The sequence below is a fragment of the Gadus macrocephalus genome, chromosome 4, assembly GCF_031168955.1.
Source record: "Gadus macrocephalus chromosome 4, ASM3116895v1".
NCBI lineage: Eukaryota > Metazoa > Chordata > Actinopteri > Gadiformes > Gadidae > Gadus > Gadus macrocephalus.
In genome coordinates, this window is record NC_082385.1 from 14,420,473 (window position 1) to 14,441,279 (window position 20,807).

At 49.1% G+C, this 20,807-nt stretch overlaps 1 protein-coding gene across 1 annotated transcript in view; it reads left to right on the forward strand.

Annotated features, from left to right (window-relative positions):
- The window catches only part of LOC132456145 (netrin receptor UNC5D-like), a 149,313-nt gene that overhangs the window by 111,937 nt on the left and 16,569 nt on the right, over positions 1–20,807 (forward strand). Inside the window, exons 7-14 of the mRNA XM_060050377.1 lie at positions 1,695–1,859; positions 2,412–2,444; positions 5,747–5,932; positions 9,090–9,239; positions 9,829–10,059; positions 10,542–10,626; positions 15,043–15,223; positions 18,839–19,069. Coding sequence (XP_059906360.1) covers positions 1,695–1,859; positions 2,412–2,444; positions 5,747–5,932; positions 9,090–9,239; positions 9,829–10,059; positions 10,542–10,626; positions 15,043–15,223; positions 18,839–19,069 — 1,262 coding nt within the window. The remainder of the gene's footprint in view (positions 1–1,694; positions 1,860–2,411; positions 2,445–5,746; positions 5,933–9,089; positions 9,240–9,828; positions 10,060–10,541; positions 10,627–15,042; positions 15,224–18,838; positions 19,070–20,807) is intronic.

The following is a 20,807-nucleotide window of genomic DNA, read 5'->3' on the forward strand; positions in this document are numbered from 1 at the left end:
ACCCGGCTCATTCAAGGAGCGGGTTACCACACTTGGTGGAGGATGCGGGCACGAAGATCCCACTACGACCCCCCGCAAGAGACGCTGCTGCCGCCGCAAGAGACGCTGCCGCCGCCGCCGCCGCAAGGGACGCCGCCGCCGCCGCCGCAAGGGACGCCGCCGCCGCCGCAAGGGACGCCGCCGCCGCCGCAAGGGACGCCGCCGCCGCCGCAAGGGACGTCGCCGCCGCCGCAAGGGACGTCGCCGCAGCCGCAAGGGACGTCGCCGCCGCCACAAGGGACGCCGCCGCCGCCGCAAGGGACGCCGCCGCCGCAGCGGGAGAGAAGGCCGCAGCGCGAGGCCGGGACGGGGCTGCGCCGCCGGCCGGCGCGGACGTGGGGACGGGTCGGCCCTGTATGCTGGCGACCTGCTGGGCGCAGGGAACCTCTGGTATTCCGACCATCCCGGTGCGGGTGATGAACCAGGACACGCAGGCCCTCCTGGACACCGGCAGTGCGGTTACCCTCCTTCGCCCCGACCTGGCGGGTGGGAAGGCAGGGGAGCCGATGGAGGTGGCCTGCGTCCACGGGGACACCCGGACCTACCCCACGTGTCACATGGTTGTCCGCACCACACACGGTGTGTTTACGATCCGGGCGGGGATTGTCCCCCACCTACCGGTCCCCGTGGTAATCGGGAGGGACTGTCCGACTTTCCGCCGGTGGTGGGACCCGGTACTAGAGTCCCGGGGCAGGAGAGATGCGGTCGCCGCCGCGGCAGGAGAGGCAGCTGCCGCCGGCGCAACGGGAGACGAAGCGGCGGGAGACGAAGCGGCGGGAGACGAGGCGGCGGGAGACGAGGCAGCCGGAGACGAGGCAGCCGGAGACGAGGCAGCCGGAGACGAGGTAGCCGGAGACGAGGCTGCCGGAGACGACGCTGCCGGAGACGACGCTGCCGGAGACGAAGCTGCCGGAGACGACGCTGCCGGAGACGACGCTGCCGGAGACGACGCGGCCGGAGACGACGCAGCCGGAGACGACGCAGCCGGCGCCGCAGGAGACACCCGGCCCCGGCGAGACACCATCCTGGGAGGGTCCCTCGGCTACCTGGGGCTTGGACAAAGGGTGGAGGAGTGTGGCATCCCGCCACGTGGTCCCCGGCCTGGACGGGCCCGGGGTACCGTAGAGGACGGGGTGTACCACCCCCACCCACCAGCCGGCGAGAGAGAGCAGCCCTTTCGGCACCCCAATCAGGGTGATTGGGGGACACCTGGCCGAAAGCACGGGGGCCATTTTAAAAGGAGGCACAGCACAGCACAGCACGGGTCGGGTGCAGGAAGGAAGGGCTCGTGGAAGCAAGAGAGCCTAGAGGCCCACGGAGGCCCTAGAGACCGTGAGAACCCTGGTTGATTGAAGTGTTTGTGAATAAATGCCTGGAATGGCTTTAATCTTCCACAAACGCGTCGTTTGTACCGGTAACCCGGCTCATTCAAGGAGCGGGTTACCACAGTATGTACGCACGTATGTAGGTACATACATACGTACGTATATACATTTATGTACGTACGTACATACATGTATGTATGTATGTATGTAGGTACATACATGTACGTACGTACGTCCGTACGTACGTACGTACTTCTATGTATGTATGTATGTACCTCCTTAGTGTGTGTATGGACCTCTCCCCCTCTCATGTCTCCCTGTGTGTTGCAGTGGACGGCGGCTGGGGCCCGTGGAGCCTGTGGACGGCGTGCGGCGTGGACTGCGGGCGCCAGCGGAGCCGGGACTGCGCCGAGCCCGAGCCGCGGCACGGGGGCCGGCCCTGCGACGGTCCCGGGCTGGGGGCCGACAACTGCACCGGGGGCCTCTGCATACAGAGTGAGTGGGGCCGGACGTCTCTGAGGCCCCGGGGCCACAGCGCTGGGCCTCTAGGGGCCGTTGGGGCTAAACGTCTTCAGGACGGAGACGCTATCTTACCCTCCTTTATGGACTCAGTGGTCCTCCAGGAGGGAGCAGGGGGAGCCTCTGGCTTTGTGGCCGTAGATTACACTTTGTAGGCAATCAGAGCTATGCTGTGCTTTATAGACACACACGCGCGCAGGGCACACACTCATGCACTCAAATAAAAACACAAAGACACTCATGGACACACGCGCACGCATACACTCGTATAAACACGCACACGCAAACGCTCATATAAATACCCACACATTCACAAAGGCACACATGCTCACACACAAACACGTACACACAGATATCAATACACACTTACACACTTACACACACACACACAAAAACACACCTATAAATTCCCACAGACACGTAAATATACACACACACACGCACATTCTAATAAATGAGCACACACACACATCCAAAAGCTTTGACGTGAGACTAAACCAGACGTTTATTGTGTCCTTGTCATTGCAGATGGAAAGCTGCTTCATGACATCAAGCCACAAGGTAGGTTCTCCAGGGGGAGGGTTCTCCAGGGTGAGGGTTCTCCAGGGTGAGGGTTCTCCAGGGTGAGGATCCCTCCAGTGCGAGGGTTCTCATGAGGGTTAGGGTTCACCAGGGTACGATCAGTGCACGCACCGCCATCCTCACATCCTCTGAGAGTTTAAAGTTGTACAGCAACTGATACAATTCAGCCAAACCTGAGCAGTGGATCAACGTTGTCCCTCATACATAGACCTGCATAAAAATACTGTGTGGTCATGTGTTCCTAGCATTGGTCAGCCCCTGGCAGTGCTGATCTTATTGAGCCACAGATGACCGTAATACAGTCATACAGAAGTGAGCGAACAGAAGCACTGCTGAGAACCCAGCCGGCCTCTGCTGCCGGCGGGTGTATGTATGTACCGTGCATGGAAACCTTCCCCTGACGGCGTATCAAATGGAGCACTGAAGGAGACACGACTGTCAGTAACACTGATATGCAGCCGGTATCCAGTTTTCATAAGATCTGATCTTATGAAACTCACCCAGTTTCACAAAGGAGATTCCAATTTCAATACACAACTTCTTAAGCACAGCAGTGTTTTTTGCTCCACCTCTTTTTGTAAAACTGCAGCAGCTTGACCACGGAGCGTTTGAATATCTCACAGTAAGGAACGTTGCAATCAGCTGCTTTTGCGCAGTTCTCCAGTGTGTCCGCGGTGCACAGCGCACATGAGCGCACATGTCAGTGCGCTTATCATTAGTTTCAAGCAACGGCACATCTTGCCTTGCCGCCACTTTTCGAGATTTTAATTTTTTTCTTCTGCTCCGGCTCCCTCCGCCTTTTCTTTGCAGGTGGTGAACACCAAAGTAGCTGCTCAATGTTTTTTGTTCCTTCAATTTCTTTAGAACTCCCGTTAGTTAGGCAAAAGCGTTGTAGTGACACAAGTGACGTTACGCATCCCTGATCATGGGCGCGCATGCATGCTTGCGTACCAGTTATGTGCACCCTTGATCATAATGCATCATGGTAATGATATGTATGTGAAAATGCTAAACTATGCAGAAAAACATAATTTGAATGCATTTAGATCTTATATATTATTGCATGCATAATTGTGACGCATAATTGAAACAGGGCTTCAGGGACAGTATCTGATGATCCATTATTTTAATCGTATAATTTAGAAAAGAAAGTTGAGATTAGTTTTTAAGTCATTATTATTCGTGACCCGCAGGTTACCTCGATGGTGACCACGGCCAAGTTCAAAGTTGTCACGTGATCTTTCAAAGTCAGGTCAGGTATTTTTTCATAATCACAATTAAAGTCACAAAGGGGTCCGCTCACGCCCGTATCCAAACGAGATGAGACGGCACTCTCCTCTGACACCCTACCCTGCCCTGCCTGAGCCAGGAGCACACCCTGAGAGGGGTCACAAGACAGTGGGGCTCCGTCTCCTAGCCGGCTAAAGAGGAAGGACTGACATTGAACCAATCAGAACAAGGCATAGAGAGCAAAAAGAAACGCAGGTCATGAAGTAGGGTTGAATGTTTCAGACTGTGTCAACACTTTATACACCGTTGGCCTGTAGCAAGGACTTGGTTTGGGTTCGAATCCTAAACTTTGGGCTCTGATGTAACACTCCCCCCGCCACTAGACCAGGGGTTCCCAACCTTGGGGTCGGGGCCCCACTTGGGGTCCCCTGATTTGCAGATGGGGTTTCAGGAGATAACTGACACAAGCTATCGATATTTGAGAATCCATTTCAGCAAACTTAGTGTCCTGTAGATAGAAAAGCATTGCCTAATGCTTCATAGCCACCAGCTAATGACTAGTAATCGCTGAGTGTGTGTGGTAGAGCGGTGGGAGTGCGTTCACAAGGACGTTGATCTCACAGGCAGATGTTGATTGGGTGAAAACTATTCATGTTGAAGTAGATTCAAAACATATTGCAAACATATTCAGAGCAGGAAATGGGGTCAAGGCCTAAAAACGGTTGGGAACCCCTGCACTATATACATCCTCTCCTTTATGTTGAGAAACTGCATGACGGCAACATTCTGGAATAAAGGATCACCGATAGCAGGGAGGTACTTTGTTCCGGAACATGACATCAATAATTTTTCGATGCCATTTAATGTCACAGCCCTGATTCAGTACATAATTAAGATCCAAACTGAACTTTATCGCTTTTCCTTCAACGACATCCATCACGCATAAATCTCTCTGATGAACGAGGCGTCATTCAAACTATCCTATTTCCTCTAAAGATGAACCATTTCTGCAATCAGCTCATCCATCCTGTACATTATGAACTACATGTCTGTGTTTGTTTATTGACGCCGGCAATTTTAGACCGCTTCAACAGATGCAGCCGCATCTGGGGAAACTTCCCCAGCCCTCAATCAACCTGTTACTGTTGCTGTTAACACCAACACTCCATGCGTGGACTGAATTCTCCTCCCATAATGCCTCTGGCTACTTATCAGGCTTCACCAGAATAGTCCACCCTTTCCTTTTCTTTTTTTTTTTCATCTGAGCTCATTAATTTCTTGAAGAACTGAAGCTGGAATTCATTTCTCAGCTCTTTTTTTGGTGGGGGGACGTGTCTCATGCTGCCGTGCCGTTTGGACCGGTTACAGGGTAATCGCCATGATGAGCTAATTTAATGAATTGCTTCTGTCAGACGGTCCCCGTGGACGGATCCGTGGCACCACACATCAGACCCAAACGCCGTTTGTGAAAGGACATTCAGGTGTTGATTAGAAATGCTTTCTCTGTGTGGCTGCTCATTAGAACTAGCTTCTCACACTCCTCTCTCGCTCTTGTTCTCTCTCCAGCACACTAGCACACTACCACATACGCACACAAACACAAAAACACACACACACACACACACACACTCCTTCACGATACAATTCCAAACCAGCAGGAATAAAACCTAAAATAAAGTTGTATGGAACCCAATGAAGCTAACACACAGTTCACAGTCTTCTAGCAGATTAAACCTTTTTATGGAGACAACTGGAATGATTTTCAGTTGTTTGTTTATTTTCAAATAGAATGATAGCTCTTTGTTGCATGATTAAAGGAAAGGATGCTATAAATCAGAGGCGTTGGTATCAATAAAATCCCCCAAATCGACTTAGCTTTAACTCCTGATCTTTTATCTTTAATTCTTTCTCCCTTCCTCCTACTCTCTCTCTCTCTCTCTCTCTCTCTCTCTCTCTCTCTCCCTCTCCCTCTCCCTCTCCCTCTCCCTCTCCCTCCCTCCCTCCCTCCCTCCCTCCCTCCCTCCCTCTCCCTCACCCCCCCCCCCCGGTAGAGGTGGAGAGCAGCAGTGACGTGGTGCTGTACTCTGGGCTGAGTGCGGGGGTCCTGATGGTGGTGGTCCTGATCGTGGTGGTCACTCTGTACCGCAGGAGCCACAGCGAGTACGGCGTGGACGTCATCGACTCCTCCGCCCTCACCGGCGGCTTCCAGTCCTTCACCTTCAAGACTTCCTGCCAAGGTCAGCTCACACACACACACGTCACACACGCACACACACACACACACACACATAAATGCATGGGTCACACTTAACCATAAGGGTACATTCATGAACCCTTATGTAACATTAGTTAATGCAGTTATACGCATTATGAAATAGCATTAGCCCTGGTAAGGGTTAACCCTAACCAACCATCAAATGATGTATAAATGAGTACCTTACTTAACATGAACACCATTCGTAAACATGAACATCATTAGTAAACATGCCCACAATTAGTAAATTATTAACTAGACAATTAGTTCTTAATACTTCTTGACACATTTTATTTAGTAATTTCACACGTATCTTATGAACAAGATACTCATGAGGTTGAATGTATATTTGTTATGCCAACCCTGATCCCGTTATATCATCCAATCAGGAAGTCCCAGGGTGACGACCGCCTCTCAACCTTATAAAAGTATAAAACTCTGCCCCCCACCTGCTTCCTCAGTGCTCGTTAGGAGACGAAGAAGGACACGTTAAAGGGCGCCGCTGATGATCTGGTGTCTCATTATGATGACAGACCTGGCGCTCCGTCTCCCCATAAACCCCTGATGAATCAACAGCCCTGTTCACCAGAACCGCCAAAGTCCACTAAGCACTGAATGAATTCATCAAAACCTCGAGTGGATGTAAAGAGAGAAAAGTCCTCCCAGCTCCACGACGCTCCATAAACGTAGAACTGTAGTGTTAATATCCGCTCGATAAAACCCTGTGGGAAGCGGCAACTCCGGTGAAGCAAATCTAGCGACAGGCGCTTGTGTCGACCCTCGAGCCAAATAATGATTGGGGCAAAACTAATGTGCCTCAGCCCACGGTGTCTCAGGGCATTAAAGCTGCATATCTAACACGACACTTCATTTGACACCGTCTGCCCAGACTGCTCAGTCTCAGCACATCTCTTTCCTACTAACAGCTGTGGTTCTGTGTGTCTGACAGGGTCGGGCCAGGGCTTCTAACACAGGTCTTATTCTAATCCACCACTAAAGGCACTGCTGACCAAGAGCCTGACTCAAGGTCTGCAAAGTCCGAACACAAAAACAACAGCTTAGAAGTGTGTTGGTGTACCCTGAGTTATGGCAGCTAGTTGGCTTTGGCTAGCCATTCGACTTTTCACCATTTAAAAGTATCTTAATTTACCCTGGCTCTTCAACCAATAGAGTATCACGAGGCGAATGAAGAAAAACGTCTCTTCGACTTTTATCAGTCTGTCATGGTAGCTGCTAGAGTTGTAAGCGAAAATAATAAATGACAATGCATTCGTTTGACATTTTTACCCAATTAACATTTCTATGTAGCCTATAATTTATAAGTTAAGTAGTAGGCTACATACCTTTTGTGCTGAAATTATAGGATTTATTTCCCACGCCTGAATTGATGGGTCACCACAGCAGTGATCTTCTGCATAGCGGCAGAAAGTGAATTTTGATGAACCACCAGGACACATCGAGGCTATTACGCTGCTCTGGGCCTCTTTCGATTTAAGAGCCAATAAAGTCGTCAATTCATAGATTATTATAATCGGTCCATGCCCCAAAATAAAAATACCACACACCCTAATGAAAATTGCTTTCTCTCTCTCTCTCTCTCGCTCTCGCTCTCTCTTGCTCTCTCTCTCTCTCTCTCTCTCGCTCTCGCTCTCGCTCTCTCTTGCTCTCTCTCTTTCTCGGTCTCTCACTCTCTCTTCGTCCTTATCTGTAAAGTGTCAAATGGATGCTTGGACTGTATCTAGAAATAATTCTGGATTGATCCGAGCCAATGGTGCCTTAAAGTGGAGGTGGGTGAGTGGCAGTGGGTGGGTTGGAATGATTCCCTGAGATAGACCATGAGCGGCAAGGAGGGATGCCTATTATGTCATGAATTAAGAACTTATCCAAAAACGACTACATTTTTCAAATGATTGGGCTTGAATTCAAAATATCAATACATTTACTTATTAGTGAATTCAATTATAACCGTTAAGCCATTATACCACCACCGCTGTTACGATGTTGATTATGCTGTTTCCCACCAAGCTGATAACTAAAGCGGTTTAAGAGCTGGAGCATAATTGGGTTTTTCTTATTGCAAGAATCCCAAACAACAAGGATTCTTTGGTATCCTGCTCACGAGATTATTGTCCACAGAGAAATAAAGCTGAAAAGTTCCATCGCTTTGGTTTAGGAGAACATCTGTGATGGGCTAAGCTCTCGTCAAAATGTTAAACTAAAGAGATATCTGTACGCAATTCTAGATTTATACTGTTAATTATGTTAAGATATTTCCTATACTTTGTACTCCAGTTATTGTATTTACTTTAGTCATATTTGCTCCAACCAATATACAGTAAAGGGTCTTCTGGTATATCTTTATTGTATCTCATGGCGTTAGTACAAATATTCTGTAAGTTAATGCTATATTGATCCCTAAGGGGAACATTTAGGCATCACTGCAAATGAAGAGAAATTGTAGATTAGAAACCCAACCATTCGATAGAAACACACACAGACTAGGATGGATGATGTACTGTATTTCCGTCGCGTCATTGATTGGCTCAGGAGGTAGAGCGGGTTGACTGAGAGGCTGCTCAGCCAATGGGTGGAGCTGATGGGTGGAGCTTGACATGGTCCAGCTGCACCTATAGGTCCAGCCTCATCCCCGGCTCAGATTGAGCCCATCCCCAACTCACTCATGCCAATTGGTAACCCACCGTTCAAGTATAATCTATCTCTAGAGAGAGAGCTCTGTCTGGGAAGAGGATGATTGCAGTGTCCAGGACGGGGAAAAGTTTCTCCAACAATTATAGTATAACACAACGATGTATGGGGATGCGTGGATGTGCAGAGCTTGTTCTGGATGGCCGTTGATTTTGATGATCACTACAGAGAGAGGACTAGGCTTCCTGGACCCCTATAGTTTAACACTACGGTGTGTGTGGATGTGTGGAGCTCGGTATGAGCAACAGCTTATGTTTTGTTTATCTCCGTGTCCGATTGAGGGGTTAATCTTCTCAGGAAAAAATAAAACTTTGAGTGGCCACTGGTTAAAAGCTAATATAAATGCAGTCCATTCACCTTGACTCAACAGCAGCGCTGCCTGGTCACGCTGCCTTGGTGGGGTTGACCTGTGTCTGTGTGTTGGGTGTGTTCAGGAAACCCCCTGCTGATCAACTCGTCCATGCAGCCTGACCTGAGCGTGTCGCGGACCTACACCAGCCCCATGTGCTTTCAGGACTCCATGGACAAGGAGCTGATGGCCGACCACTCCCTGCTGGACCCGCTGCCCGACATCATGGTCAAAGGTACGGCACACAACGCCTTTAAAGACGGTAGCAGGGCTAAAGGCAGCTCGCTGGGTTGGTGGCGCGTGCCGCAAGTGCGCTCACCACGTAGACGACGTGGCTCGCTGAGACTCCGGTTTGATTCAGACTAAAGTCGTTCTCTTTCAAGCCGAAATGTCTGTCTGTGTTTTCCAGGCCACAAAAAAATAAACATTCATAAAGAAGGCTGCTAAAAAGAGCAATGAATTCCAGTCAGTTTTTATTTTCATCGCTCAGTGTCGTCGTGTGAATATTCGCTCTAGCGCCGACCCTTTCTGCGAGGCCGTCCCCAAAGCATTCTTTGATCAGGGCTCATTTCAGCTTTATTTGATCAAGATATCTTTCATGGTTTTCTATGTGTCTTTATGTACGGCACATTGAAGAGAGACAGAAGAACGGAGCGGAGAAGCTAAGAAATGACGTGTAGCATAGGAGCACAGTTGGGACTGTGCTGCTTAGCGGACCCCCGTTCCAGCTTTATTTGACGTCAGTACCTCATGACCCGGGGGGGGAGGTGATGGTGACAGATAAGACCAGGGTTTGTGTCCCGTCCGTCCGTCCGTCTCTCCAGGGAGAGGGGAGAGGGCCGAGTACCCCGTGATGTCCCATCACAGGACCTCCCCGCGTGGCGCGGCGCCGGACTACCAGGGCGTGGGCGTAGACGCAACGCTGGGCCGCAGGGGGAAGACCCTCTTCATCCCGCACGGCCTGCCCCGGCCTCCTCCCCCTCCTCTTCCTCCCCCGCTGAAGACCACCAGGGTGCTGGGCCACGCCGGAGGAAGGCTGGTCGTACCCAACACTGGTGAGAGAGAGAGAGAGAGAGAGAGAGAGAGAGAGAGAGAGAGAGAGAGAGAGAGAGAGAGAGAGAGAGAGAGAGAGAGAGAGGGACAAGAGCGGGAGCTTCAAATAATTTTTTTTTTTCCAAAGTACCCTAGCGGGGACATTTTAGTGTCTACTGAGCCAAGATTGACCCGCGGACACTTAGTGTGTGTGACAGGAAGGGGCAATGTGTATGCGTGAGTGTGTGCATGAGTGTGTGTGTGTGTTTGCATGTATGTATGCGTGTATTTGTCTTTTTGTGTGTATGTGTGTGTGCGTACATGTCTGTGTGCATGCGTGTGTGTGTGCGTACATGAGCTTGTTTGTGTGTGTGCATAGCTTTGTGTGTGTTTGTGTGCGTAGTGCGTACGTATGTGTGTGCGTGTGTTTGTGTGTCCATGCATGTGTGTGTGTGTGTTTACCTCCTGTGTCTGGACCATCAGCCATGCTTGTGTCTCTCTGTAGGCATTAGCCTGCTGGTGCCCCGCGGAGGGATAGTTGAAGACACGAGCTGGGAGATGTACATGATCATCAACCAGGAGGACAGCAGGTGAGGCCCACACTGAGGCTCTGAGGCCGCCTGCCGCCAGCCCCCCCCCATATACAAACACACACACACATACATATACAGATGCACATACACACACACACACACATTTACACATACACATGCACACACACACACACACACACACACACACACACACACACACACACACACACACACACACACACACACCTAGAAATGTATGGGGTCAGAACAGTCTTGTTAATAATGAATGCACAGAGAACGATTAACAAATGTATTTTGTGATTTATAGATGACTCTCCTCTCACAAATACATTTCAATGCACACACAAATGGATATCGTTATGTATAAATATAAAATAAATCCCTAAACAAAAATAAGTTTCACAAACACATTTCTGATCCACACACAAATGTGTCTTGTTTTAAATAAATGTAATATAAATCCATAAATATATGAATTTAAAAAATATTTGCAATTTTCATCAAAAATGTATTTGCAATTTTCATCAAAATGTATTTGGATTTTGTTGCATGTATACAAACAAGAAGATTAACAAGGTGCTTTTCATTTGTGAACTTGTTTGCATTTGTGTGTAAACTGGTCTGTATTTATATGTGGATTTTTGAGACTCTCCTAACGTGGCTGGATTCACAAATGCATTTTTTTCAACAAGGAACTCTCTGTAGCCAATCAAATGCCTCCCTCGTTTTCAGCCAATCACATGACTGCAGTCCCGACCTCTGAAAAATAAGTCCAGCCTCCGAGCCTCCCGGTTCCCTCGGTCAAATGTCTATGGGAAATAACATGGGGTTTTTGAATGATCGTACATAACAATCTCCCGGTGGCGAAGAAGTAAAAGCTGCGTCACTACACACTTTTCCCATCTAGTTTCGACTGGGTTTTGGGATTGTCGGTGACGTTAAAGTAGTAACCGATTATTAATGCTACTTTAACGGCACCGACAATCTAAAAACCCAGTCACTGCAGTCATGTGATTGGCTGAAAACGAGGGAGGCATCTGATTGGCTACAGAGAGTCCCTTGTTGAAAAAAATGCATTTGTGAATCCAGCCACGTCGGGAAATCAATATATAATCAATATATAACTGCAGACCATCATTATTAATGAGACTGTTCTGACATGCATACACACACACACACACAAACAAACCGCAACTGAGTGCCGGACACACACACTAACGATACACAATGTGGTCTTTGCTCATCTTGCACATACACTGTGCGTGACTGTGCGCGCGCGCTACACTGTAGAATGGAGGGCTATACTTAGAGTCTGCTTTACGCCCTGAGACAGCGCAGTGATGACACCCTCTCCTTTTGTCATGACTGGTTAAAGTGGCAAATGTTGCAAACGCGCCGTTGTTTCCTCTCCTCCGCTCTCTCTCTGTGATGACAATCCCCTTTTGGGGGTTCAGTCGGGCGAACTAGACGAGCAACAAATAATCTCTCATAACGCTTGGCTTTTAGCGGTGGGGGGGGGGGGGGGGGGGGGCTGTCTGCTGCGTTAGAGACACGCGCATCGCAAAGGGGTTAGAGAAGACAAAGGAACGACAGAGACTGAAGAAATGTGTTCTTGCTGGAATGCAGTGTTGATGCCTCAGAGCGGAAGACGTTGAGTCGGGTTAGTTATTAACCTGTCACCGGTTAGCTGTCAACACGTTAACCCGTAGCTTCCAGTGGAGACGTTAGAGTCCGCATCACCTGCGTCTTTGGGAATCAAACTTGTGCACCGCCCCCTTTTGCCCCCTTTTCCCTTTCACCACACCCTGAGGATTAATTGAACAGGTTTTATTATTACGCTGGGAACTAGAGCCCGACCGATATATCGGCAGGCCGATATTATCGGCCGATATTAGGCATTTTTCAAACTATTCGGTATCGGCATTATAATGGCCGATAAATGAATATTAAAAAAAAAAAAAAAAAAACGTTTGTCTAACACCCCAAACCCGCTGATTCAGGCAGAGTGAATGACGGAGATCGACGGAGATCATCGGTGTTGTTCATAGCTGTGTTCGAAATCATTCCCTATCACGGATATAGTGCACTGTATAGGGTGCTCGCCATTTTGCAGTGGTGTTCGAATTCTCAGTGGTTAATTTCATGCACTAAAATTTGAGTGTACATACGATGTTCCCTACTTGTTACTCCGTATACCACAATGCAATGCGGTAGTGTTCTTCCGGAGGAGAAGAAGAAGCTGAATAACCGCGAAAACTAATACATTTAATGATGGAGTCTCCGGCTTTCCTTTAGAGATGTCAACAATTTAATTGGGAGTTAACATAGAAAATGTAATATTCAAAATTAATAAAAAAAACTTGATCAAGGAAATGTTGCATTCAACATCAATACAAGCTCCAGCTTTCCTCGGGATTGCCCGGTTTGTTTACATGATGTGGGAGCATCCGTCTGCGTCACACAAATACCCGGCGCATTTGCTAACGCAAATGACGCTTAGAAATGTTCAGCGTAGTGTCCGAATTCTCGTTTGTTCGTTCCCTATATAGTGCACTATATCATAAACACTATATAGGGAATAGTGAGGGAGTGAATAGGGAATGATTTCCAACACAGCTCATGTGTGCAAGTGTGTTCATGGTAAGTTGGCAACTGTCACAAGACATACATTGCTTGAATAACAATTAAAAGAACATCCCCATCAATTCTCTAAAGTCGATAAGCATGACTTAATTCATGACTACCATGTCCAGTTTTGCTGTTGTGACGTGTTAGTTGAGAGTGAAAAGGATTTAAAGGATAACTACAAATAACCAATGTTAGGGAAATCTGTTTGTTTTGTTGCGCGTTTATGGATTTTTTTTTTTTATATATATCGGCCGATATATCGGCATATCGGATTTTTTAATCACAAAATATTCGTATCGGTATCGGCCTTAAAAATCCTATATCGGTCGGGCTCTACTGGGAACTCATGGTGGTGTAGTGGAGAACATCTCTTCCCTGAAAGACCCCTGAAAGAGTGGGTGGTGGTGGAGTTGGAGTAGGAGGAGTGGGAGGTGGGGAAGGGGAGAGAGTTGGTCGAGGTGGAGGAAGAGCAGGTGGTAGGGGAAGAGTGTGTGGTGGAGGAGAATGAGGAGTTCGTGGAGGAGGAGGAGCAGAAGGGCCTGCGCTCCATCGGGCTCTGACCAGAAGCTGTCAGTCAATCTCCCCCCTCCAGAGAGAGAATCTCCAGAAACCCAAGGAGAAACCAGATGCTTCCTCCCCCTGTTGTGAGACCATCTGCATGAGATATTGGGCGGCCATTGAGCATGTTTCCTTCACATTGGGAAACAGCCAATTTAATCCTCTTTGTGAGTTATGTAATATTAAGTAACCAATAACACAAAAATCCCAAATCCCAAATTGTTTGTATGGGTCTGTGTGTGCCTGCCCGTGTGAGTGAGCTCACGCACTACTCTGATACTAAATCAGGTGCTGTGGTCGCACACGTATCATTCATAGCGCCCGGCATCCTGCAAGGGCCTGGCGACAGCAGGCCGTGCGTGCGTGCGTGCGTGCGTGCGTGCGTGCGTGCGTGCGTGCGTGCGTGCGTGCGTGCGTGCGTGCGTGCGTGCGTGCGTGCGTGCGTGCGTGCGTGCGTGCGTGCGTGCGTGCGTGCGTGCGTGCGTGCGTGCGTGCGTGCGTGCGTGCGTGCGTGCGTGCGTGCGTGCGTGCGTGCGTGCGTGTCGTGCGTGTGTCCTCTCTCTCTCTCTCTGGGTGAGTGTGTGTGTGTGTCCAGCCCAGCTGTATGACTGATGGTGGTCCCATCAATTGCTGCCCGGGCTTTAGGGCTCCCAGCCACGACCGGGCCCCTGGCCAGGAGCTGTCTTGGCCCCAGCTAATCTGTCAACAGAACCGGGGGCCAGCCGGGCTTTCAGGGACCACCCACCGACCCAGCAGGCCTGTGTGGCGCGCTGTGCTGTGAACGCCTGTCCTCCGCCACCACGCTGTCCTTCTGAGGGCTTTAATATTCCTCTGTCTGCTTGGCAGCCGGCCTTTATACCCACGGACGGGAGGGTGCTGAGAGCGTTTCATCATGCTCCCCCTCTAACCAGACCCTCCACACCACAACCTGCTCAAGTTTGGCCTCAGCGCCCGTGACACGTTCTGTTCTCATATAAACAGAGAACGCACACACAAACACGTCTCTTCTGTTGTCCAGCTGCAGTTTGGAAACACGGAGCCCTCCGTTTTTGTGTGTGTGTGTGTGTGCGTGTGGGTCATGTGTCCCATCCGTGTTCCTTATACATGTCCGTGTGTAGCGCTCTTCCAGCATTGTGCTTGTATATCTCCATCTCTTCTGTGTCGTGTCGAGTCTAATCTGTTTCTGTTGCAGGGATCAGACCCGGCGTCTCACACCTGTCTCCTTGTCTTTGTTGTCTCTCTCCCCCCCCCCTCCCCCCCCAATAGCCCGGGGCCAGAGGAGGAGGACGAGGTCCTGCTGAGCCCGGAGGTGACCTACGGCCCCCCGGGGCTGGACCTGTCCTGCCCTGTTGCTCTGTCGGTGGCGCACTGCGCCGACCTCAGCGGCCCCGCCGACGCCACCTGGGCCGTCCGTCTGAAGAGGAGGACCCCGGAGAACAAGTGGGAGGTAACCTCACCGTCAACACAAACTAACGCTAGGCGAAGGAAGGAGGAGAGAGACGACCGGAGTGCATCAGGTTTGGGAGGGACGCCAAAGAAGAAGGCAAACGACACGAACAAAACGATAGTCATCAAAATAGTCAAAGTCAACTTTATTATCAATTTCAAAATATGTGCCAGGCAGAGGAATTTAACTTGTGTTTTATCTCAGACCCACGGTGCAATAAGAATAAAATGATCAAATTGGGAAAATAAGTTGAGTAATATTTACAATAAGTTAAGTAATATTTACAATAAGATAAGTAATATTCACAATAAGTGAGGTGCTTAACTTTTGTGGTTATGAATCATCCTCTTGATTTTGTAAAACCGTGTCTTTTTATTGGCGGTGGGGGGGGGGAGGGGGTTAGTGAGTGCAGAGCCGTGGTTTTGGCTCTAAAATACCCCAAGCGTTGTGCGATTCCGTTGACATGACATCACTGTCGACATCAATCGCGCAGAATGTGGTGCGATGCCGTAGCGATGGGGCAGTGCATCCTCTGAAGTAAGTCCTCAGAGCAGTTAGTTTCAGAACAAGCTTATTATTTTGCATTTATCATGGAAATGGTGTTCCAGCCTTCGGGCTGTCAAGGACATGGAGCCGGCTCCCGTTGAATATTTCAGCGGGTAAACCCATAAAGTGACATGGCCGACACTCTGACTCCCTCTTCTCTGGGCTAATAACATGGATTGAAAGATGCACTGAAATCTGCAGGCGTGCTATAGTATATTTTTTGTCTATGTGATGTAGTGAAGATTTAGTATACCTCCAATTGTACTACAATCTAACCAGAGATATACATGGCGTACACACGTCGGTTTTAATATAGAATCACGTTCTCTCTTCCATAGTTTTGTATCGCAAACATTGCATGTGCATCGGAGTAACAACATTTTCAACAGAAATATTATTTGCAATGTTTTGGAGGCAGACTGGTAAAGCAATGTGTGAGCGTGAGGCTCCTCACATGTAGCTCCTTCAAACCCCTCGTTTCATCACACCATACCAATACAGAGCTGTGTTAGCATCACCTTAAACAACTCCCAAACATGTAGAGGAACAGACGGCGAGACGATTTTGAGATCAATCTGAACCACAGCCATCGTTCCTTTCTTCCTTTTATTCATCCATCTAAACCCCTATTCATCCATCAATGTCCAATTCTTCCATCCATCTCCCATTCATCCATCCATCAATCTGAACCGCCATCCATCCATCTATTCTCATCCATCCATCCATCCATCCAAATATCCATCTTAAACCCGATTCATCTATTCATCTCCCAATCATTCATCCTCCATTCATTAATCCATCCATCTTAACACACATTTATCCATCCATCCATCCATCCATCCATCCAGCGAGCCTCCATCCATCCATCTCCTATTTATTCATCCATCCATCTATCAGTCCATCTCCTATTCATCCATCTATCTACAGCGCATTCCCCAGCAGAATAGCCCCACGCATGTTGGATACTCTTGTCATGTATAGCTAACCCCATCAAAAGACTTTGGGGACCTCATAGGGCAGAATGCCCCCCCCTCCCCGCCAGAGCCACACACTCTTCTGTGTTGCCTGCAGAGAAAGCCTGTGTGACCTCCCCCCCAACGCCCCTTGTCACTGCGTGTGTGTGTGTGTTTGTGTGTGTCTTTGGGTGTGTGTGTGTCTGTGTCTGTGTGTGGGTGACATTTACACAGGATGTAATTTGCCAGCAGAAACGTGGCGCACCAAAGGGAGCCATGAAAAGAGCCATCATTTACGTGTGTTAAACGGCATCGGGAAAAAACTGAGATGAGAAGAGAAGTAAAAAGAGTCCGGTAGGAGAAGTCATTGAGGAAGAACAGAAAGAAAGAGGTATGGATAGGGGGAGGGGGGAGAGGGAGGGAGGGAGAGGGAGAGGGAGGATGAAGATAGGAGACTGAAGGAGGGAAGGAAAGAGAGAGGGAGGGAGGGAGGGAGGATTAAGGCAGGAGACTGAAGGAGCGAGATATGAGAGATGGAGGGAGGGAGGGGTAGAGGGAGGGAGAGGGAGGGCATGAGTTGTCCCTCAAGAAGAAGCAACAGCGTGACCCCTCTCTGTCAGTATGAAATAATGAGCACTTTATCTCATGCAAAATGCCTCCACGATCCCTAGTCCCCGGGCTTTACTGACATTACAGCTCTCTCTCTCTCTCTCTCTCTCTCTCTCTCTCTCTCTCTCTCTCTCTCTCTCTCTCTCTCTCTCTCTCTCTCTCTGTGTGTGTGTGTCCCCTCGGCCTTCTCTATCGTCTCTTAAACATGTACTCTTCTACGACTAGAACGTGAGGCTTCTAGCCCTCTTCCTGGCTGCTCTGTGGGGAGGGGATGGCACAGAGAGCCTCCACGCTGCAGGAATGCTTGGAGGTCAAATGTTTGTCATTATTTTAACTGTGTTTCCCCAAATTAAAATGTAGTCATCTATGTCTAGTGCACGACACCGCAGGCTAGTGCATGACACTACAGGCTAGTGCACGACACTAGAGGCTAGTGCACAAGACAATGCCTCTTTCTGTCTCCCTTCATCTAGATCCAAAAACGTAAATCTGAACCGTGCTTAACCTGACTTAACCTTAATTTATGCTTGTTTTATGCCGCCATTAAATGTCTGGCTGCCCGTTTGGCACCTCTTGCACTCCCTATATCCCTGGAATGAGGGTTGTCTCTTGTGCGCTCCCTCTCAAGACTCCCTCCCTTTGGATTTGGGGAGGTTTTCCTTGGCCCTTCAGAGCGGTGGTTCTCAAACTACGGGTTGGCCCCCCTGAAGCCTGCTTTAAAGTCACCGCACGTCGACCCAAAACGACTTACTCAGGGCCCTAGCGCACGGTGCGTACAGCTATCCGTCACGCACCCCTGAAACGGGGACGTCTGCGGTGCAGAGTGGGCGACCCCCGGGGCCTCCAGACCACGGCCGTGAGGCTACGATTCAGAGATCCAACGACACGTGACGTTTCGACTCCCTTCCCTCCTGTCGTTTTCGGTTCTTATCAAAAGACGTCTCTGAGGAGTGTTTGTGGGTCCGTCAGTACGACCCGTCACCATCGCCACATCGTTACGGCCGGGCGACTCCAGACGGCAGGGCGGTGCGGGCGCCGGCCGCTCGCTCTCCCCGGGGCCCAGGAGGGTCTCAGCGGAGAGGAGACACTCTCCTACTGCTCTGATGTGTATGGGCAGGCCTACGTGTCTGGGCTGTTCCGTTGGGTCATTAGCATGTTGTTTTGTCCGAGCCTAGATTACAAAACTGTACACAGCACAGAATAACTCAACAGGGATGGGGTTTACAAAAACATGAATTATTTAAAAAAAATGAATCATGAGTATGCTCCAAGACAGAGGTGTTCTCTGTCTCACTCTTATTGACATGGTCGTGAGAATGCAAACATCCATGGGTGGGGTCTGGTACCCCGAGGTACCTTCAGAGGGGGGGTCACGGCAGGAACAGGTTTTGGAACCCCTGCTTTAGAGGGCGTAGAAGCGGCCGGGGTCCTGAAGCCCGTTTTGGACTGGGCCTGGGATTGAGGGCTGCTTGTTCCAACATGGCTGACCAGTATCTTGCCTCAACAGGAAGTGATGTCCATGGACGAGGAGAGCACCTCCTGCTACGGCCTCCTGGAGGCGGAGCGGTGCCACCTGCTGGTGGGCCGCCCGGGCCGCTACGCCCTGGTGGGCCGGCCCCTGAGCCAGGCAGCCGCCAAGAGGCTGAGGCTGGCCGTGTTCGGGGGCCCCGACCTCAGCAACCCGCTGGGCTACAACCTGAGGGTGTACTGCGTGGACGACACCCCCCACGCTCTGCAGGTGAGGGAGGGGGGGGGGGAGGAGGAAGAGGAGGAGGAGGAGAGGGAGGAGGAGAAGAAGGGGGAGGAGGAGGAAATTAGGATTATAATGATGGGAGGGTGACGATGATTATGATGATGAATAGAAGGAGGAGGAGGCAGAGGAGGAAAAGGAAGGTGATCATGATCCTTTCAGCAGTTTTAGAGTGTCTGATGATTATTTTGAGGTTCAGTGGTATGTTAACATTAACATGAACGTCTTCACGTGGTTCAGACAATGCTTTTATCCAAAGTTGGTCACTACTCGATGCACGATGCTCAACACAATACAAAAGGGAGGAACGACAAGAAAAGTCCAAGTGCTGTAAACTCAAAGTTTCTAAAAATGTGTAGGTACGTTTCTTAAAATTGCTCCCACGGAGCAACTGGGCCGAGTTCCTCAGAACACGAGGTTGAAGGCCTTCAGCCTCCATCCACAGACTCGGCAACAAAGTGCAGATCCCTCATAACAGCTCAAACATCACACTGCACAACTCAGCCATGCACAAGTCTCGGGTCTCCTCCAGTCTTCAGACGGGTTCTGTAAGATAGAGGGGGATTCTACAGGTTCACCTTTGGTGTATTGTTCATACACACAAAATACTCATAATGTACTGTGCTTACATAATTAATACACATGACCATACATATTTATACAGATACATTTTAAAGGTTTTTAAAATTATTATTATTATTATTTATAATTATAATTATTAATAATTGAAAGTGCAAAACTTTGGTATTCACTCTGAACTGTAAATATTTTAAGCAACATTAAATATGACATTGTATGTTGTTTTGACGTTATGGACTCTTGATGAACCGCTGGTTGAAAGCCTACTCAAAGTCTTCAGTGCTTATAATTCAATGGGTTTTTATTTTCAAAACCCGATGGCACAGATTTACTTCCATATGTATGCAGCATTTGACATTTGAAAGGAATAAAATGGAAAATAAACAACGGTGGTTGGTGATTAGTCCGTAGTTCTTTTGACTTTACTGCTATTGGTAAATCATGCATCAAGTCCATACTTGAAATATTATTTGACGTATGGATGATGCATGTATCAATGTTTTATTCTATGAACACCTAGTGAACACTGTCACAAGAAAAACAATTGTATTCATAATCATAGACATTTACAATAACCATGTGCGCGATGCATTTAAAGAAGAACAGGATTTAAATACACTATGATATAGATATAGTCACGTAGGCCTACCTGAGTTCACTGTAACAAGTGATAGATAATCAAAGGCATTCAATGCAATGAATGCTCAGGAGAGACTGAAGCCTGTGTGTGTGTGTGTGTGTGTGTGTGTGTGTGTGTGTGTGTGTGTGTGTGTGTGTGTGTGTGTGTGTGTGTGTGTGTGTGTGTGTGTGTGTGTGTGTGTGTGTGTGTGTGTGTGTGTGTGTTAGGGTTGGGGGGGGGGGGATGCTCATGTACTTTGTAAACTCTGTTTAATTGCCTTTGTTCTGTTGGTGATTAGACATGAGTTGTGCGTTCGGTCCCCCAATGAATCGCTTCCTCCCTGGAAGTTAACAGCACATGAACTTTATCTGGTTGTTTCTCCTCCACCTCTGTTTAAAATGCGCCCGTCCAGTCCGCTGAAGCCACGGGGGGGAGGTGTTTAGAAGAGCCAAAGCGGGGCTTTTTAATTACAAACACTAGAGATGCTTGGCGAGGTTGCCCCCCCGGGCCCCCCTGCTCAGCCTAATT